At 31.7% G+C, this 20,676-nt stretch overlaps 1 protein-coding gene across 1 annotated transcript; it reads right to left on the bottom strand.

Moving 5' to 3' along the window:
* Positions 1-17,250: 17,250 nt before the first annotated feature.
* On the bottom strand, positions 17,251-20,583 carry LOC130673033 (heat shock protein 83-like). The gene is made up of 3 exons (XM_057477891.1): positions 20,237-20,583; positions 19,948-20,066; positions 17,251-19,486 (listed from the first exon to the last, which is right to left on the bottom strand). The coding sequence occupies exons 1-3, from the start codon at positions 20,387-20,389 to the stop codon at positions 17,584-17,586; spliced, it is 2,175 nt and encodes a 724-aa protein (XP_057333874.1). The 5' UTR covers positions 20,390-20,583; the 3' UTR covers positions 17,251-17,583.
* Between the last annotated feature and the right edge of the window lie 93 nt (positions 20,584-20,676).

The following is a 20,676-nucleotide window of genomic DNA, read 5'->3' as shown; positions in this document are numbered from 1 at the left end:
TAAATTTATAAATATCCACTTGGTTGCACGGATGTCTTGCCGTCAAGTTAATAGGAGAGAGAAAAAGACTGACTGGTGTAATAATTAGTCAAGCCAGTTTCTCACCCCCAGTGACCTGACGACCCAGTCGCTGTATATTTAGTTTACAATCCAATTTAAGTTGGTCGATAAATATCGAGTGTTACAAGCTCTGCTGTTGATAAAAATTAATTATTATTAAAACACACACTGGGTTAGTACAGTAGTGAGGCCAGCGGTTATTTTATTATTTTTATTTTTTATCCGACCCGCGGGAGGGTCACGTGATTATTGCGTCACAGTTATCCCACAGCATTTGCTACGCGGCTCGCCATTTTTTTCTTCTTTACTTACTTTGCATTTATTTTACAATTTTTAATAGTTTAGATTCTTACACTCGTGTGAAATGTGCCAACGACTGAGGAGTCTTTTGTTACTGGCAAGGATTAAGATTTTTTATGTCCAAGGAATAAAGAAAACGCGTTTTATGACTTAACGAGGGTCTTTATAAATATATATATGAGTGCAAGAGCTGGCGTGTGCAGATGCTCGTCGACTAAACCCTCGATGATTCCGGTTGCCCACGAGGTCCCCGGGCCATTCACACGAGGGGAAAATATTTAATAAAAGGACTGACAAAAAAAAAAAAAAGAGACAAGGGGCGACCGGGAAAAGGGATCTAGAACAATGCGCGTAATAAAAAAATTCGAGCACCGCCGATTTTAGGTTCCATTAAATTCTACCACCGAATTAAATATATGGATTACTTTATTTTATTGAAAGGATTTTTTTGATGATTCCGTGACCCAGTTGAAACTCAATATGGCGGACGACCGTGAATGTCGACAATGCGGAAGTACTAAAACACGAGGCTTCTTTTTATTTTTTCAAACACTAAACAGGTTTTGAGTATCCCTCGGTACAAAACGTTAACGTAAAAATTAAAAAAAAAAAAAAAAATTATTATTGGTGACGAAATAAAATTAAAAAAATTTTGAATACAACACCAGATTCCCGAGTGAATCACTTGGCTTCACAAAGTAACTCACGATTTAAATTCAAGTGGTTGAATGTCGTAATAATTCAAGTAAGGGATACTACGTACTATCAACTACAACTACTGGTATACTACAGCATAGTATAGAATAACTACCGTAGTACGTTTGAATAAATTATTTTAAAATAAAAAAAATTAATTTAAAAAAAAAAAAAAAAAATTGAATACGAGCGAGTAGCTGAGAACACACAACCGACTTGGACGAGGATCAGCAGCAAACGAGAATGTGCTCGTCTGCGTATCCGCCGCGGCACTCTAGTTTACCCCCACCGACACCACTAAATAACCGCGTCGTTTTTTTCCGCCGCGCTTGCGCAACCGCGAATCTGTCGAGTGACGAGCGCGCAGCTAGCCGATTGGCCGCTCGCGGGTGCCGCGGTGGGGACGAGAATTAAATTGACCGAGTGGGGGAAGGAAACGCGATGAGGCGATTGGAGTTCGAGATGAGGGGAGACAAAGACAGAGAAAGGGAGAGACAAAGAGTGAGTAAGTGAGGACGGATGACGCGGTGATTCTAACGACGGTCGAACAGGAACTGGTCGTACCACGCGCGGAAACGCATTACTTATGCTCTGACTACACTGCTAGTTACCCGATTAGACTCTAACACTGTAACGCTGCACCGGGGACTAGGGGGAACAAGAAAATGAGGACTCTGTTACAAGAGGATGCCGTTCTGTGTTTTACTCGATCGACTTTGGGAGAGGGAACTTTGAGAGGGGCGAGTACTTGGACACGTGGGAGGTCGTCGCCGCGCACGCGCGAACTTACGCCAAATGGGGCTGCTTTTCCCTTAGCAAAAAGAAATACTTTTTTTTTAAACACAACCCTCCAATCAACGACATTTTTATCCCTCCCATTTTTTTTTAATATAACAAATATTCACGAAAAATTTTATAATGGCCGTTCTAAATTTTTATAATGACGTTGCGCAGAATTATCACCAACACGGTTACAGTCAGACCTTTGACCTATTTTTAAAATCGATCTTTTTTTAAACTAGAACACTGCAGCAATTTAAATTACAATTTTAAACAATACATTATGCGACTGGCGAAAAAAAAAAAATTATATATATATATTTCAACAATTCAGCGGAAAGAAATTAGTATCTGTACACTTTTAATTAATGAATTTTTTTACTTTAGTAAAACACTCACGAGGCACTAAATTTACTAGTCGTACGATACTGGTACTATCGCGTATGCTGGTACGACAAAATGAATAGAGTAACGGTGATGATAAAAAAAAAAAAGGAAAGAAAAAAAAAATTTTTTTACTATGTGGCAGCGTTGTACTGCGGTGTACGGCCAAGGTAGGAATGGAATGAAACAGATGAGCAGAATAAAGCGATTTACTATATGTATAATACCACATACATATACATATACATATGTATATATTGTACACGTACGTTGGGAGTAGAGCCCGTCCTGGCGTCCTATTTACACGCGTACTCGGCAACACTCGGGGACTCGGTACGATCGCGACCGAAAGCCAGGGATATAACTAGGTCGGCTGTTAGTCCGCACGTGTCGTCCTTGACTCACATAGAGATGGAGGTGCGCAAGCGCTTCGCGCACTATGCTGCCGCATTGCCGGTCGCTAGGGATATCTAATATATATATACATATATATATATAAAGATATCTATCTTTTCTTTGTTCCTGCTCATTATTACATACATTTAATTACATTGCATGGACACTTGGGTACAATTATTTATTTACCCCCACTCCAAAATTCATAAAATTCTTATTCATACTTATTTTCAAAAATAATCTTTAAAATAACTTTTTATAGACAGTTAATTGCAATTAACTTTTAAGATAATGAGTAATTATAATTTTCATACACGATATCGCGTAAGAGCCGAGTTGGGACGGAAGAGTCCGAAGTGACAGCGCATGCTCTTTGTCATAAATTAAAATCATGTGTGTACGGTATTAATGTTTTCCTTGACCAGATTGTAACGAGAAAAAAAAATAATAAAAAAAAAAAAAAAAATCAAAGACTTTTAAACTTCCGCTTCCTTTTTTTTATCGCGCATGCACGCGTGATATAACGCAGCTTAATTGCCACCTAAGATATTTTTATTTTTCATATGCGGCAATAAATTTAATTACATAGATTTTAATTGAAGTATGCAGTGATAGAGCGAGTGAGATTTTATAAATAATATTTTACTGAGCTGGTTAATTTGTTTTAAAAGATTTTTTAGGGGGTAAGATGTGGTCATTGGATTTGGCTGGGTATTGATCGTACTACGGGTTCTCGAGGGAGCGTCCCTATGTATCCGTTCAATACAATTGGATTGGCTTTACTAGTATCATAAAAAAAATATTTTATAATATTTTAATATTTAAATTTAACTTCAAGCAGTAAAATTTATATTTTTAATAATAATAATAATGTAAAAGTTTCATAAGTACTCTATAGTAGTTGCTAGCGTAATATACTTTAGTTGAAAGTGTGTAAAGAGGGAATGTGTCGTAACAGTTTTCATAGTTTATTGAGTTTACTTAGAATTTATATATACATATATTACTATATTTTTATCTATGTACATTTAATTCTAGTTAAGTATTATGGAAGCCATTGGAAAATATAATTAAACTTTTATCAAAAAAAATAAAAACTATCAATCTGACTAGAAATCTTGTAGATAAAATTTATTTATAGATGGCTTTGATAATTACACTTTTAGTGATAAAAAATTTTTTTATATTCAATTTCTTAGTTCATCGGTTTGATTATTTTTCTTATGCACTTGCAGCAAAAAATTAAATGAGGACAAAAAACGTTATATATTAATATAGATTTACTATATTAATATATAAAAGTATGTGTGTAAGTAATAAAGCGTGTATTAGCGCCGCGTGATTGCTTCAATAGTCGGATGTTTGAGATAAAACTAAGTCTTATCTATGGTATGGGTCGCGATGAGAGTTATGTAACTGTAAACTATGTACTCTACTGGAGTCTATTAATTCAACTTAATTTAATAAAAATGTTTATATAAATTTAATTTTCAATAAACGAAAAAATTAATCTTGCGGAGGATAATATAGAAAAAAAAAAAAAAAGAATTTATATTTACAACTGAGTGGATTATAGGAGATAAAAATTTACAAAATATGTTAATGTGTTTATAATTAAAAATAAATAAAAGATCGAGATAAAGATATGTAAAAATATATATATATATATATGTACTTACGTTTTTAAAAGTTAAATTTTTATTTTATTTAACAAGCGGTTACGGTTAATTAAAATATAAATTTATTAAGTTGTTTGTCGAGTACTTGTGTTTTATGTTGTATAAATATATATAAAAATATATAAAGTTCTTGTGTCGTAAGTTCATGAAGGTCCGATGAGGATTGAATCGTGAACTGGCCCACAAAGCAACCGACAGTTAACTGACAGGTTTGCAAGTTACTCCCGCGAAATCCTTCGCGAGTTGCGCGTCCAATCACTGCCGTATTCCACATACAAGTACATATATATATATATATGTATATATAATTTTATCCATATTTCGTCTGCGCAATCGCTAACTTGCATTACACATTCTCTCATTACATACATATTTATAAGTATTAATATTTATATTTATATTTTTTTGTCTTTATTTTGTACCAGATTCGTACCATTCAGATTATTATTATTATTTCTTTTAAATAAATTTAATTGAACGGGTTATCGGGTATTTAAATATTTTTAAATAGAATTATTTCATTTATTTTTTTTTTTCATGAGAATGATTAATGATTGTAAATAAGTATATATTTGGAAACCGAGTCATGCTTTTACGATCAATCATAGTCAGATAGAAAAGCTATGCATTTTATATTAATGTGTACAATAAATATATGTGTTTTACATATACATCTATATAGCGCAGATGTACGTACATCATATGTATATGTATGTATTTATAGGTGATGTGAAATGTATATTAAAGATTTTAAATGTCAATCATTATTCCTGACAGTCGATAAATTTTCGTAATACACATATTTCCATGGGATATAATATATATGTATGTTAAATAATATATATCGCGTGATGATGAAAATAATAACAAATTTAGTCTTTATATTTCGTGATACACGGTTACTGGTATTTATATATATATTTATAGTATATGGGTTTGTATCGTGTTTAGTTGTTATTATTATCTAGTCTCGAGAGTTTCAAATAGTTTGTGTTATATATTATATAGGTTGAATGCTATGGGATAATATTTTAGTAAAAAAATAATTTAAAAATATGAAAATTGTTTCATGATAAAGTTCAATATTAATTTCGATTTAAAAATAAAAAATTTATTAAACTTCTAGACGGAAAATAAATCAAACGTTTGTGGAAGAAAAACAAAATTATAAAGAAAAAATAAATTTTCCTTGTGATTCGGAGCAACAACGGCTGCGATAGGAAGAAAAAGAACAAAGAAACTATAAAAATTATTTGTTAACAACTGTTTTGCTCCCCTCTCATCACTTGAATGTCTCTATCCTTAAATTTATTTTCCTACTTTACTTTGTTATATTACTTATACTCTACTCTATTTCATCCGTCTATACATATATATATTTTTTTTTCTTTCCTAGGTCTACTTTATCGAAAATAAATTCTGGGGAGCAAAATCACGTGCATGTGTAGTGGCTGGAAAAATTATAGGGATGTTTAAGTACTCCTCTAGTGCATTTGAAAATTCTGCTGAACTAAGGGGATGTACCAGGAATTTAAACTTTTTTCTTATATACACTGAAAAAAAGAAATATTTGTCCCAAATAAATCAATTTATTTGTGGCTTTTTTTTGAATATTTCTTAATGACAAATAAATATATTTGGTACAACAAAATATGACAGTTGATTCAAATAATTTTATAATTTGACGGAAATATATAATTTATTTGTGATAAGTAATTGATATATTTGTGGTAAAGATATTAAATTTGTGACAAATAACCTAAAATTTGGCGATACTATACATATATTTGAAGCCCTTATTTATTTGTAGCAATTGGATCATTTTTTTACCACAAATAAATCACTTATTTCACGCAATTAAACTACTCAAATATATTATATCTTTCTCACAATTAAATATTTATTTGGCCATATCCAAATATACGATATCTTTGGCTCAAATAAATCTTATTTTCAGTGTATGATTAAGTAAATTTTTATTTATTTCTGTAAAAAAGCGAAAGTGAAATAATAAAAAGTACATAAAGTGTATGAAGAAAGAGTAAAAGTTGAAGTGTTTTAGCAATAAATGTATATATATTTATAAAAAGTTTGATATAAGGTGAATGGGGCCAACAAAAGCTAGTCCGCGGTATGTGTGTTGCTAGGGGCAACTATTGCATCGACCGAGCGAGCGATGATTCTCCTTGTTCTCATCCTATCATCCTGCTGTCGGTTTTTCATTTCTGTCCGTTCTATTCTATCCTTTAGCCGTCTCTCTGCCGCTGTAATGCTGATATCCAACCCTCTTCTTCCCCAATATCATAGATATATATAGATATAGAGGAGAGCTGAGTCGAGGATACAGCAGTGGCAGCAGGCTACGGGTATATGGCTAGGCAAAGAGCCAACAAATCTACCAACCCTTATTTGGTGAAGTCGGGAATAAAGTAAAGTGCGTTTTAGGGCGCATCATAGCGCAATGCGTCAAACTATTTTACTTTTATTTCATTTAATTCAAGGTATATTTTAACCTCATTTAATTTTTACTCGAGAGATTTTATAGCAGTGCAAGAAATAAAATTTGCAAACATCAAGTCAGCATCAAGGAATTAAATAAAACCGAGTATGTGTTTGGAAGTAAGCAAGGAGCATCGACCTTTATAGGCACGTGTCTTATGGGCACGTGTCCGCAGTTATTCGATGGATCATTACTTTTAAGAAACTTCTTATACTTTAATATAAGCTCTTTATGTTTTCCCCTGTAGTAGTCTGCTGCTGCTGTACTAGATGTCTGCTAAACTTTGACATAAAGTACAAAGAATTTGATCCTCGAGTTTCCTTTACTTCCACATACTCGATCATTGTTCTTTTTCTATTCGGATCTGAGGCTTTGTACTTTTCTTAAAAACCTGGATTTCCTCAAGTTATTCCCGTGTATATATAAAATTCCCGTACATTACATTACACACATCTCGTTTCTTATTTCGTCACCTGGTCACTCACCCATCAGTCCGTTATTTTCCACGGTTGCGTAGCTACGGGGAATCAAATTTACCGTTGCAATATAACGTCAATGAATCGTTTGGATAAATTTCTCTTTGTAATATAAATATTTATGTTTTATTTTATTAAAAAACAATTCACCCAATTCGTGTAAATATTTTTTTTTCTCCATTTTTTATTTTATTTTATTTAAAACAAATATTTTGTCTATTTGACGGATACAGAGAGAATTTTTATTAGCATTGTATTTTTTTTGTTTTTTTATCCAAAATTATATTTCTCACTCAGCCAATAATATTTTTGTTTATTTAAAGAGAGTTTATTTAATAACGAGTTTAATTGAATAAATTAATCATATGACCCATTTTCCTTGGCGATAAAATTAAATTTAACGGGTCTTAAAAAATTAACTGGCAACTTTTTTGTCTAATGGACAGAGCAGTTAATTTAATAAAACATAACAGAGATATTAAATGTCATTTAATGGTACAAATGTAAATTAATATAATTGCTCTAGTTTAAAAGTTTCTGAGCTGAGGATTATCAGTAAATTAAAATGCAGAAAGATAATTATTATCAGTGTTAGATAAATGTAAAATCTAAGGAAATGAGTTTTTTTTCTTTTTTTTTTTAATGGTTTAAGTAATAATGAGTGTGTGTAATGTGAACAAAGTATCAACACAAGAGATTACGAAACGGCATAACGTTTTGCCGAAAGCGCGCAGACGCGTCATCCGCATGATGATCATTAGGATTACGTTGGTGCTCCGTTCCTGGATATTCGATTGCGTAATATTCCGCTTGGCAACGATGCAAGTGGCACGGAATAGCCGAGTGAGCAGCCGGCCAATCTCTCTAATCGTCGTGTACCAGGTGAACATTCAACGTAATTTCGGTTACTAAAATACATATTTATTTATACCCATACTCCATTAAATCCATTTATCACGGCCCTATTTTTCATATTTTTTTTCTAGTCATTCAATAAATAATATTCATATCGATATCTTCTATTAAAACCTTTCCCATTGAATCGTATAAAAAAAAAAATATGAAATCAGAGCTCGGTAAGTAAATGAATAGGAAATGAGTAAATAGAATTAGATGATAAATTGGAATTTCCCAGAGGTAAATTATGAGCTGGATAAAAATAAAAAATGACTCGAGTTAGGTAAAGTGAGTGAATGAGTGAGTTGGAGTACTCGTAAAAATAATTGTCAAGAAGGGTAAAAGAGCCCGTTGAAAGAGCGGTTACAAGTGGTGGATATATATATACGTATATATTAAATATATTTGAGAATTAAATAGAGAAATGTAGGCCTCGAAGTAGGTTTTCTGTTACCATGCGGCCCGGTAGGTTCTATGCCGGCGTAGGTGACAGCGAGTATTGATCAAACACTCTTAGCCCCGTATTGCCTTCACCCCTGCCGTTTCTGACCCCTTATCGTGACTCTCGGCAACCCTCGACCGAGCCAACTCTCTCCCACCAAACACACATACATATATAAATATATATATATATACACTACCACCAAAATATTCAGTGTCTTCATCTTTCTTTTAGCGGCATGATGATGGTCTCGCGCGTTTCAAAATCCACCAAACCCTTCTCATCCAAAATACATAATCCGTCTCTGTCTGATTACTCAGTCCCTCAACGCTCATCGTCCTCTTCTGATAATTCTTCACTTGCCAACCAACACACGGTTATGTTATATACTGTGCTATATACCGAGGATGCTCTGGTAGTACTGCTGGTGTTGCTATATACCAATCTCTTCTCTCACGAGTTGAACAAGAGCTTGGTGCCCTGACCCATTTGGCAACATTCCCAATACAAGTGTACCTGCCTATACTGTATATTTCGTTTCTCTGCTCAGGGATAATCATTCGATCCTTGAATTCTAATACCCAAAAATTAGTATAAAATTATTTTTCATCTGATGCCTGATTTTGATTCCGAAAATTTAAATTTAAAAAAAATAAACCAAAAACAAGCAAACAACCAGCATTGAAGTTTTCTCTTGATGTAAACGAACCTCATCGGTTGTACTCCCGCTAGACTGACGTAATTAAATTTATTAGCGCACATCAGAGCTTGTTGACGGGTCTTGCATGCATGTGAATGTTGAGTCTATCCATCTGCTGGCTGTGTGTGTGTGAGAGTGAATATAAAGGGCGAAAGTTTTCAAATTGGATGTAAATTGAGGGTCGTTTGATTCTGCGCACTTATCGCCTTTTCAAGTCTTTATTTTATTTTTTTTTATTATTATTTAACATTCTTGTACTTGAGTAAAATTGACACTTTATTTTTTAACGTCAATAAAATTACTCTTTGGGCGTAAAGAAGATAAAAATAAAAATATAAATACATTTAACCAACTGAAAAATAAAACAACCAAAGGGACAAAGATTGGATTTTAAAATTGTGATGGAATAAACGAGTCAGTCAAATATAAAAATAGAACAGTGTTGGAATAAAAAATAATTTTTAAATATTGACGTTAAGTCAATTTTAAAAGGTCTTAAATATTTTTATTCGCACGACAAAAGTGGAGCACGCAAAGCTTTTGGTAAATGTGTCAACCACCACAGGAGGATCAATACTCTGGCCTCGTTCTCCTCCTCCTTTTCCTCGTACACCTACACCTCTTACACCCTCAACCGCGTGTTCCTCTTTCGTTTCCGCCCTCTATGTCAGACCGTCTCTCACTTTATATTTCCCTAAGCTCTGTCCGTCTTATTCCCAAGTATTTTATCATATCTCGTGATTTCAATACATTTATATTTATGATGAAATTTTACAATATCGCGTTTTTTGATCATCAATTATTTAATAAATATCATATATAATAAATTAAATAACTCTTAATTTACTTGATAAAAAAAAAACTTATTTAATTACCCGACGGATTTATTTTTTCAAAATCTAATTATAAATTATTTTTTTTTCTACTCGAGTATGAAGTAATTAACTCGCGTTAATTAAAATAAATGAATTGACATTGATATAGATATTTATAATTAAATAGATGAGCTGGCTAAAAATGAACAATGAAGTTTATTTTAAATGGGTCAGCAGTTGGTTTTTCTTGGAGTGATTTAGTTGCTACACGAGCAAAACTATTCAGAGTTCCTAAAATCTAAGTTTTGCAAATAAAAAAAAAAAAAAAAAAGAAAGAAAATAAAGTTTGAAGGAAAAAGGAAAAGAGATAAGAGCAAAGAGCGAAAAGCGTAAACGGCGAACGAGGCGTAACCCCATTCTCGTCGACAACGACGGCGACGACGAGGACGATCCGGTATACGGGTTTACTTGTCGTCGTCCTCGTCATCATCCTCCTCTAGTTCGTCTTCCCCGTGTGGTTTATGTCAAACATCAGTGAACTGGAGTGCAACGGTAACGCATGCGCTAAAAATAAAAAAATTTAACTCAACTCAGACATACCACGAGAATAGTCGTGTGTTTCACGCCCCATTTTAGTTTTGTTGCGGTTAAGAGTAAACTAGAGAAAAATATATAGACATGTTTAAATATATGAGAGACAAGTCCAGCAGCTGGGTTTAGATTTTCCTCATGTTCTAGATCACTGCTGCTGTCTGTCGCGACCTCGTACTTTTCTTTTGTTACCCCGGTATCTCTTCACCAAAGTTAAGTCTTTTTCTTCTTATTTTTCTTTTTCTTGTTTCTAGCATTAACTTTATTCTTCTCTTGTATTATTATTATTATTCTGGGTGGTTCCTTTTCACAATCTCCGACAAATATAAACCTATTTAATATTTAAAATCATTAAATATTATAGATGGCCGAGTTCCGTCTAGCGCTGGTATACAAAGTTAACTTTTGTTGAGAAGCATTAAATATAATTTCATTTAAAATTTAGTTAAGCTCTTTCGTTTCTCAAGCTCTGTTATTCACATTGTCATATATATATTATATGTATTTTCTTTTGTTGTCAACTCGACGATAAAAACCTCCAGCTCTGCTATTTAACTTTATTTGAGTGAAAAAAAAAATTTTCATTTTCATTTTTCCTCCGTCTATATGTTTAAAAGTTTAATTAATATTTTATTCTCTAGAATAAAATTATTAAATTAAAAAAAAATAGAGGAATTAAAATTTTTTAAAAATACCCACGCCAGCTGGCGACGTTCATTAAATAAAATAATAAAATAAAAAATAAACGTGACCCCTTTTACATACGATTGTTTTAGATTTTAAATAAAATAACTTGACGTTCAAATATTTCAAGTGTCAGAGTTTAGATATTTTATAGTGTAATTATTTAAAATTTAATTACCTGACATTTAATATTTTAATTATAAATTTATCCATAAATAAAATGGTAATTAACAAATAAAAAAAATTTTTTTTAATATTTTTATCGGTGATGAAAATGACTTTTATAAAAGGTAAAGTTATTGATGGAGAGTAACTGTGACGATGATGGTATGGGGCAACATTAGAAAGTAGGCGCAGGAAGTGAGGATAGAAAACAGTGTTCCAAGGATGCTACTTTGGGTTTAAATAAAAAAATAAATATAAATAAATAACGATAAAGAGAGAGATAAATGAGAAGCTAAACATGACACACTAAATAAATACTCACACGCATTTAATTTGACACTCCTAACACTTTACGAAATCTTAACTTTAAAGTTAACTTTTCAGCAACCTCAATTCCCGTTCCCGTATACACGTATATTTTTTTATATACTGAAATATTTCTCAGGAATATATGCATAAGTATGCTAAAATACTTGCTTACACATTATCTGCTTCGTATATATTTATATATACACATATTATTATATGTGTGTACAATATTATGATTTATTATTTCGCATTTCCATATTTTTTTACATAACCCACTTGACGAGCTAAATTATATTTATTTCTCTAGTGTATTTGCAATTATGTAGAAATAATTTTAGTGAAAGTACTAATTCTGTTGAGATATTTTTAAAAAATATATTACATATTATATATTTCGCGGCAATAATTGTAACAATTATCTGTCAATTTTATAAATTATTTTAGAAAAAAAAAATAGTATGTAGATTAGGGTGGGCCGAAAATACGATTTTTTCGAATTTTCATTATGAATACCAAAAATATTTTTCTTTGTACAAAAAAAAAATTTTTCGGAAAACAAAAAAAATTTTAGGTCGATGTCTTGGGCTCGCAAATCCCGTTAAAGTCAGAAGTTGTTTAAAAATTTTCTTCCGACTTATTTTTATCGGAAATTTAATTTTCTCCAAAAAAGGTCCTATAATAAAATTACGTAAAGTTGATAGTTACTGAGATAATTGCAATTTTGTTATAAAAAATATAATTTTTCAAGATATTATCACTTTTTCAGGGTAAAATATGAATTTTATCATATAAATTTAATGGAAAATCAAATTTCTTACAAAATTGGTCTTCTGGTAAAAACTTGAAATTTATAATTAATCAAAAACTGGCAGTTTTATGTTTAGATAGTCCCATTTCTGGTTATTTGGTGGTTTTCACCAAGAATTGCTATTATCTTTGTAACTATCAACTTTGAATAAATTTTTATTAGGTCTGTTTTGTAGAAAATTCAATTTCCTACGAAATTTTTATGATAAAATTTATTTTTTACCCTGAAAATGTAATAATATCTTGAAAAATTTCATTTTTTAGAGCAAAATTGCAATTATCTAAGTAACTATCAATTTTACGTGATTTTATTATAGAACCTTTTTTGTAGAGAATCAAATTTCCGATCAAAATGTGTTGGAAAAAAAATTTTAAACAACTTCTAACTTTAGCGGGATTTGGCGAGCCCAAGATATCGACCTAAAATTTTTTTTTATTTCCGAAAACTTTTTTTTTTGTACGAGGAAAAATATTTTTGGTATTAATAATAAACATTTTAAAAAAGTGGATTTTCAGCCCACCCTAATGTAGATATTTTTAAAAATTCGCCCAATTAACCACGTTCACTAGTATTACATAAAGAAATTGTTGTAGTATGAAAAGCGGCTACACAGAGGCCATGGAAAAAAGGTTCTTTTGATCATGTTCGACAAGCAATCTGGTTTAATTAAAAGGAGTAGAAAAAAATTAACACCACCGCAATATTTTAAGACAAGACTTGAAAAAAGTAAAAGAGAGTGAAGAATGAGGCGATAGATGGATGGCTGGACAAGTGGGAAAAAGATAATAAAAATTATATAGAGTATTGTAAGACGTGTAAAGTGGGTCAATGAGGGGTGAAGAAGTACTCGCCCCCGATGCCCGAAGGGTGGGTTTTCTGGGTCGACACGAGGGAATGGATCTATCGAGGCTGGTATGGCTGGTGCAGTCTGTAAACCCGCCGGGATCTAGGTTACTAGATCAAACCTTGTATCGATCCATTTCTATCCTAGCCCCACTACCAAAAATATATTTTTCTTTGTATTTTTGTCCGCAGTGGCCCGCGGACCAATAAAATTTAAAAAATAAAAAAAAACATCTACTACTCCACTTTCATAAATCTCGATCCTGTCGGTACTGACAAAAAACATAAATTTATTAAACTTGCATCTAAATCCATACTCTAGTTTTTGTATATTTAATTTTAACTACTGAGTAAATAAATCAATTTTTTTTTACCGCTTAGTTTAAATTTATCGCCAAAGAAATTTCTAGTCTCGTAAATTAATGGACTTAAATTAATAACAATCTAAAGTTATTACAGTTCAATTAGAGTTAATACATATTTGATGGTTTTTGTTATTATAAAGTGATATTTTTTTAGATAATACTCATTAGATTAATTATCTTTAACAAATAATTTTGGAGGTAATTAAATAAAATAATTTGAACCTCTGAGAATATTTTTTCAATGAACTAATCAGTTTTACTTAATGATAATGATAATTATTAAGATAACTGCATTGTTTGATGACTCAAACAATAAAATTAAAAAATAGTTTAATGACACAGTTTTAGTTGTCTGATTTATATATATATATATAGGATGGTTAAATATTGTATGTTGTATGTATTATTTATAGATAGCTGCAGGGAATAGAAAGAGATTTAGCTGAAAGCATTCTACAAGAATTGAAGGTATAACGCCTAGCAGAGTGTGTTGTATTGCCCGCGTTGAAAGAAACCAAATTAAATAAAGAGGCCTATATAATACCTACACTATTTTATATATCTATGTATATGTGTTAGGGGATGTGTTGGTGTGTATCTGAGTATGTAAGAGAAAGAGAGAACAAAGACTCGAAGGGGAATGAGATGTATAGTGAGTGGGATAGAGAGTAGAGCTGGAGGGCGATGACCCGTGCACGTGGAGTGGCCTAAAGTAGGCCACGTCGTGACATCACGCAAAATCAAAATGGCCGCGATGCCAACACTCTTCTGAAATAAAAATAATAAAAAATAATATTCAACTTCTCACTTGGACTTTTTTTCATTTTTTACTATTCATATTTTTTTTTTTTTTTTTTTTTTTTTTGAGATGCTATCGTGCATTACTTGAAAATTCGCCTAAAAATGATTTTTTTATATTTAATATTTGAAATTTTGTAATTTATTGTTTACTTTGTTTTAATTATAATTAGAAATATTTAGTTTTACTTTTTAATTTTTTTTTACCGACAATAGCTCGCAGGTGACGGGCATTAATAACTAACGGGATTTTATTTTATTTTTTTTTCTCTATTCTATTAAATATTTTTAAGCCACTTACAAAGACATTTGTTTGAGTCTCGTTCTCTATCTTGTTTAGTAGCTTAAAAATAATAACAATAATAAGTAAGTAAGTTAATGTATAATAGTGTATGGTACTAAATAGAAAAGTATATTCTCAAACAAACCAACTATCACCTGGCCTGTATAATACAAGACAACTACTTTCGGTTTTCAGGGACGTCCCGTTTAGTTACTTTTACTCTCGTCGATGAGAAACAGGAACTCAATAGATAGATAAATAGACACCAGACAGCTGGTTGACTTATCGTCAAGGATTAAATCTTTTCTTATCTCATTTACTTGGCACACTGTAAAAAAAATCTAAATAACCATTACAATAATTATTATCTTTACCTCAACCGCTTATTTATACTACAAAATTTTATTTAAACTAAAAAAAGACGGCCTATTTATTTATACCGAATAAATGAGTAAGATAAGATTGATAAGTTAAAATAAATAAAAGTGAGCAGAACACTTAATATATGGGATTAATGCCATAAATTCAATTAATAGCTCATAAATTTTTGTTTATCATATAAACATAAATTATAAGCTTTGTATTCAATATAAATGCTACTTTTTACTTTATTTTATTTATTATTATGATTAATGATTCGTAGAATACGACACTCATTATTTTATAATGCGGGAAATTGACATTATCAACGCGCGGTACTTAAATTTTTTCAAATTTTCGACACTTTGGCGCCATCTGGTGTTTTGTTACAACTTATGATTTTTGCTTGCTCATTCTTTTTTTTAGGTTATAAAATAATTTAATTAATTAATTAAACCTTTTTAGAACTTATTGACAAAGAAAAATTTTTGTAATTTAAAAATTGGTTTGTTTTTGTAAATCAAAAATTTAAAAACGAGTCAATTACAGATAAGCCTTTTTTTGGTAAAAATTTTGAAATTTATCATGAAAATTAATTTAAATAAGGAAAAAAATAACAAATTAGTTAATAATTAATATTAATAACTACTCACCAATTAAGAATTTGGGTGACAGTGGCATGGAAACTTCTAGATGCTTGGAAATTATTTTTTAAATCCTTCTTGATTGGAGTTTTAAAAAAATATTTGGGTCCTGAGTACTAAAAATGATATTTACAACACGATGGACGATGATTTTTAATTTAAAAGTTTTAACTAACCATAGAAATAAAGAAAATGCAAAAAAAAAAAAAAGTAAACGTTGTCGCTGGCGGGAATCCTCAAGTTGTGACAAAAAGCGGGAAAACAGGAGATTTAAAACCGAGCACTGCGCCATCTCTTGTCATTTTTAAAACTAACTTCGAATATTTTTAATTAAAAAAAAAAATTAAACGTAAATAAATTAAAAAATTTAATGTTCATTAATTTTGATTAAAAAAAAATGTATTAATTACTCCACCCGATCAAAAATTCAATTAACAAATGGAATTTCGTTTACGTCATTAACCTTTTGTACTTTGGTTCGTTAAAAATAAATTTTTACACTTGGTATGAAATTTAAAATTTAAAAAATTAGAGTGTTTAGTTACCGTTGATAAAATGAAAACATTTAATTAATTACACATTTATTATTATCACTGAATATTTAAAAAAAATTACTTTAGAGTATGACGCAGTTTGACTCGCGTAAATACACAGACAAGACAACGACGTCGAATTTGATCAACAAGCTGCAGTTGCTTTCGTCCTTGAACACTCTGACGTCACTGTAGTCATGGAGATTACTCACTTTCTATTGGCTGTTTAAATTTTTTCAGCGCCATTTTTTTATGGCGCTAATATTCAAATATTTTTCTTATATTTATAAAAAAGATGGTGCGAAACTTTTGGTAACTTTTTTTTATTAATTGATAATTTTAGTATTTATAATCACATGATTTTTAGTTATTATTTACTATTGAAAGTCTCTATTCTCTAAGGGAGAAGGTAAATGTGGTACTAGGTATTCTTTCGTTTCTTTGGTTTCAAGTAAATTGCAGGGTACATTTCTGAACACGTCGTAAATTATTGAAACGATTGTAAAGTTTTTATTACATAAATACGCGTGTGCATGCAAGACTTTCGACTGTACTATCTACGCATGTGTAATATAAACGCGGCAGTTCAAATCTGAAATACAAACGAGACAACGGAGATCACTTGAAAAAATGAGTATCATCGCTGACAGATTAACGTTAAATTATCTATCTTCGTAGAGCTGAAAAGTTTAATTAAAATAAATTAATAATTAGGAGAAGGATAAGGAATAAAAATAATCGATTTCTTTTTTTTTTTTAAATATCAACTATCATCTTCAGCATTTATTCACACATTCAATCGCAATATCAACTTACATTAATAAATTACATAGATGAAGTATGGAATGAAACTTATTGACTCGCGTAAAATGAAGAATGAATTCGTTAATAACAAAAAGGAAAAAAATAAAAATCAAAGTCATAAAAACAGCAGAAGTGCTTTAAATTGAGATGATGTAAAAATGACTTGTTCTCAATGCTCTGCTGGAGGTAATACTTAAAAAAGTAAACAGTCTCGATGACTCAAGTCTTTAGAAATAACAATAAATAATTATAAAATATAATTTTTTGAAATCTAATCAACTTCTTCCATCCTTGAGGCTTCATCGTCGTTGGTTTCTTCGATCGTCGGGACATCTTCGCTCGCTTTTATTTCCTCCATCGGTACATCATCATCGTCTAATCCCAATCCTAATTTTATCATGCGGTAAATTCTCGCAGCATGGATTTGAGGATCTTCCAGTGCGAACCCTGATGACATCAAGGCAGTTTCAAATAACAGCATCACCAAATCTTTCACCGACTTGTCGTGTTTGTCGGCTTCGATTTTCTGTCTGAGGTTTTCCATGATCGGATGGTCGGGATTTATTTCAAGATGTTTCTTAGCTGCCATGTATCCCATCGTCGAGGTGTCTCTCAAAGCCTGGGCTTTCATTATCCTTTCCATGTTGGCAGTCCATCCGTACTGTGAAGTGACGATACAGCAAGGGGAATCTACCAACCTGTTGGATACAACGACTTTTTCTACTTTCTTGTCCAAGATATCTTTGACAACTTTGCACAAGTTCTCAAACTTGGCTTTGTCTTCTTCCATCTTTTTCTTCTCTTCGTCAGTCTCTGGTAGTTCTAGACCTTCTTTGGTAACTGACACCAATTGCTTGCCATCAAACTCCTTCAGCTGCTGGACTACATACTCATCAATTGGCTCAGTCATGTAGACAACTTCAAATCCACGTTTCTTTACTCGCTCAACAAATGAACTGTTGGATACCTGATCTCGGTTCTCACCAGTGATATAGTATATGTGCTTCTGGTTCTCCTTCATTCTGCCAACGTAGTCCTTGAGCGAGCACGAGTCTTCGCCCGACGCCGATGTGTGGAACCTCAGAAGATCAGCTAATTTTTTGCGGTTAGATGTGTCTTCGTGAATACCAAGCTTCAAGTTCTTGGAGAATTGCTCGTAGAATTTCTTGTAGTTCTCACCATCTTCAGCCAACTCTTCAAAAAGTTCTAAACATTTCTTGACCAAGTTTTTGCGAATAACTTTGAGGATTTTGTTTTGTTGGAGCATTTCACGAGAAATGTTGAGTGGAAGGTCTTCACTGTCAACAATACCTCTAATGAAGTTCAGGTAATCGGGAATTATTTCTTCACAGTTGTCCATGATGAAGACACGTCGCACGTACAGTTTGATGTTGTTTTTACGTTTCTTGTTTTCGAATAAATCGAAAGGTGCACGACGTGGAACAAATAGAAGAGCACGGAATTCAAGTTGACCTTCTACAGAAAAGTGTTTTACTGCTAAATGTTCTTCCCAGTCATTTGTCAAGCTCTTGTAAAATTCGCCGTACTCTTCTTGACTGATGTCATCAGGGTTGCGAGTCCACAATGGCTTTGTCTTGTTCAATTCTTCATCTTCAGTGTACTTTTCTTTAATAGTCTTCTTTTTCTTCTTCTTTTTATCTTTTTCTTCATCTTCATCGTCACCAACATCCTCAATCTTGGGCTTGTCGTCTTCGTTTTCATCAGCATCCTTCTTTTTCTCTTCTTCTTCTTCCTCGTCGTCGCTCAATTCTTTTTCACGCTCTTTCTCAACTAACAATTTGATTGGATAGCCAATGAACTGCGAGTGCTTCTTGACAACTTCCTTGATTTTGGATTCTTCTAGAAATTCGGCTTGGTCTTCCTTGATGTGGAGGACGATCTTGGTACCACGACCCAAAGGTTCGCCGTTGTCAGGACGAATTGTGAATGAACCACCGGCTGCAGACTCCCACAAATACTGCTCGTCATCGTTGTGTTTGGACACAACAGATACTTTGTCAGCCACCAGGTAAGCCGAGTAAAAACCAACACCAAATTGACCAATCATAGAGATGTCTGCACCAGCTTGCAAAGCTTCCATGAAAGCTTTAGTACCGGACTTGGCGATGGTTCCCAGGTTGTTCACCAGGTCTGATTTCGTCATACCAATACCACTGTAATAATAAATTTATTTAGTTATTTTTACAATGTTAAAAAAAACTAATCTATTGAAAATAAAAATTTAATAAAATAATTTAATTAATTGACTTTATTTACATAAATAAATTTTAAGTTTATACTGACAATTAATAGTTAAATTTAATTTTGAATTAAAATTGAAAAATTCGAAATGATTTAATAGCAAATTAAAATTATCGGAAATTCAAATTTAATAGAAATTAAATATGATAGTAAAATTAGCGGACATCTGACAATTTTTAAAAATTTTGAAATAATAAAATGTAATTTTTTATAAAATAAAAATAAAAAAAATGCATGTTTAGACAGTTCAAAATTCAGTAGTGCATTTTTTAAAATTTCATTATTTTTCATATGTAATTAAAAAATTGTCGTATGTCTGCTACATTTACACTCAATTAAAATTTATAATAAAATAATTAATGAAAATATTTACCTGTCAATGATGGTGAGAGTACGATCATTTTTGTTGGGTATGATCTTGATGAATAATTCTTTACAGCTATCAAGTTTCGATGGATCGGTAAGTGATTCATAACGAATTTTGTCGAGAGCCTATGGAACAAAAAAATAAAATAAAATTATAAGAATTGTCGAGAAAAAACAAGAATATAAACAGGCAGAAAATTAAAGTTATGTTTTTCAACATTTTTTTTTTAAATTCAAAATTTGAGACAATCTTAAGTATCATAAAAAATTACTGGACTAAAATAAAAAATACTTACATCAGATGAGTTAGAGATCAATTCACGAAGAAAGATTTCCTTGTTAGAATAGAAGGTGTTGATGATCAAACTCATCAACTGGGCGATTTCAGCTTGGAAAGCAAAAGTCTCGGTTTCACCCTCAACAGCCATTTTTGTGTCTTCCTCAGGCATGGTCGTTTCTTTTGTTTTAACCTCTTCAGTTATTTTAAGATCGTTAAGCTCTTTAATGATCGTCGTCTTGAATATATTTAATAATTAACACGCACAAATAAAACAGTAATAACAAGTTCGCTTGAGTTTATTTATATAAGTAGTCGCAGAGAGAAGTAGCTCTCCGTAGATTGCAACGTATATTTATCGCTTAGTGTCTCTTTTTCAAATGTGCCGACTGCGCGCCTCGTGGTCGTTTATATAGACTAGTCAAGTTATCGAATGTTCTAGATGCCGGCTGCAGAAAC

Source organism: Microplitis mediator, chromosome 8 (genome assembly GCF_029852145.1).
Source record: "Microplitis mediator isolate UGA2020A chromosome 8, iyMicMedi2.1, whole genome shotgun sequence".
Taxonomy (NCBI): Eukaryota; Metazoa; Arthropoda; class Insecta; order Hymenoptera; family Braconidae; genus Microplitis; species Microplitis mediator.
The sequence above is the reverse complement of the archived record's forward strand: the minus strand, read 5'-3'. Positions and strand labels throughout refer to the sequence as shown.

Coding starts and splice junctions, on each gene's coding strand:
- LOC130673033 (XM_057477891.1), bottom strand. CDS start 20,389: ATGCCTGAGGAAGACACAAAAATGGCTGTTGAGGGTGAAACCGAGACT. Junction 20,067..20,236: donor TGATCTCTAACTCATCTGAT/GTAAGTATTTTT, acceptor TTTGTTCCATAG/GCTCTCGACAAAATTCGTTA. Junction 19,487..19,947: donor ACTCTCACCATCATTGACAG/GTAAATATTTTC, acceptor TTATTATTACAG/TGGTATTGGTATGACGAAAT.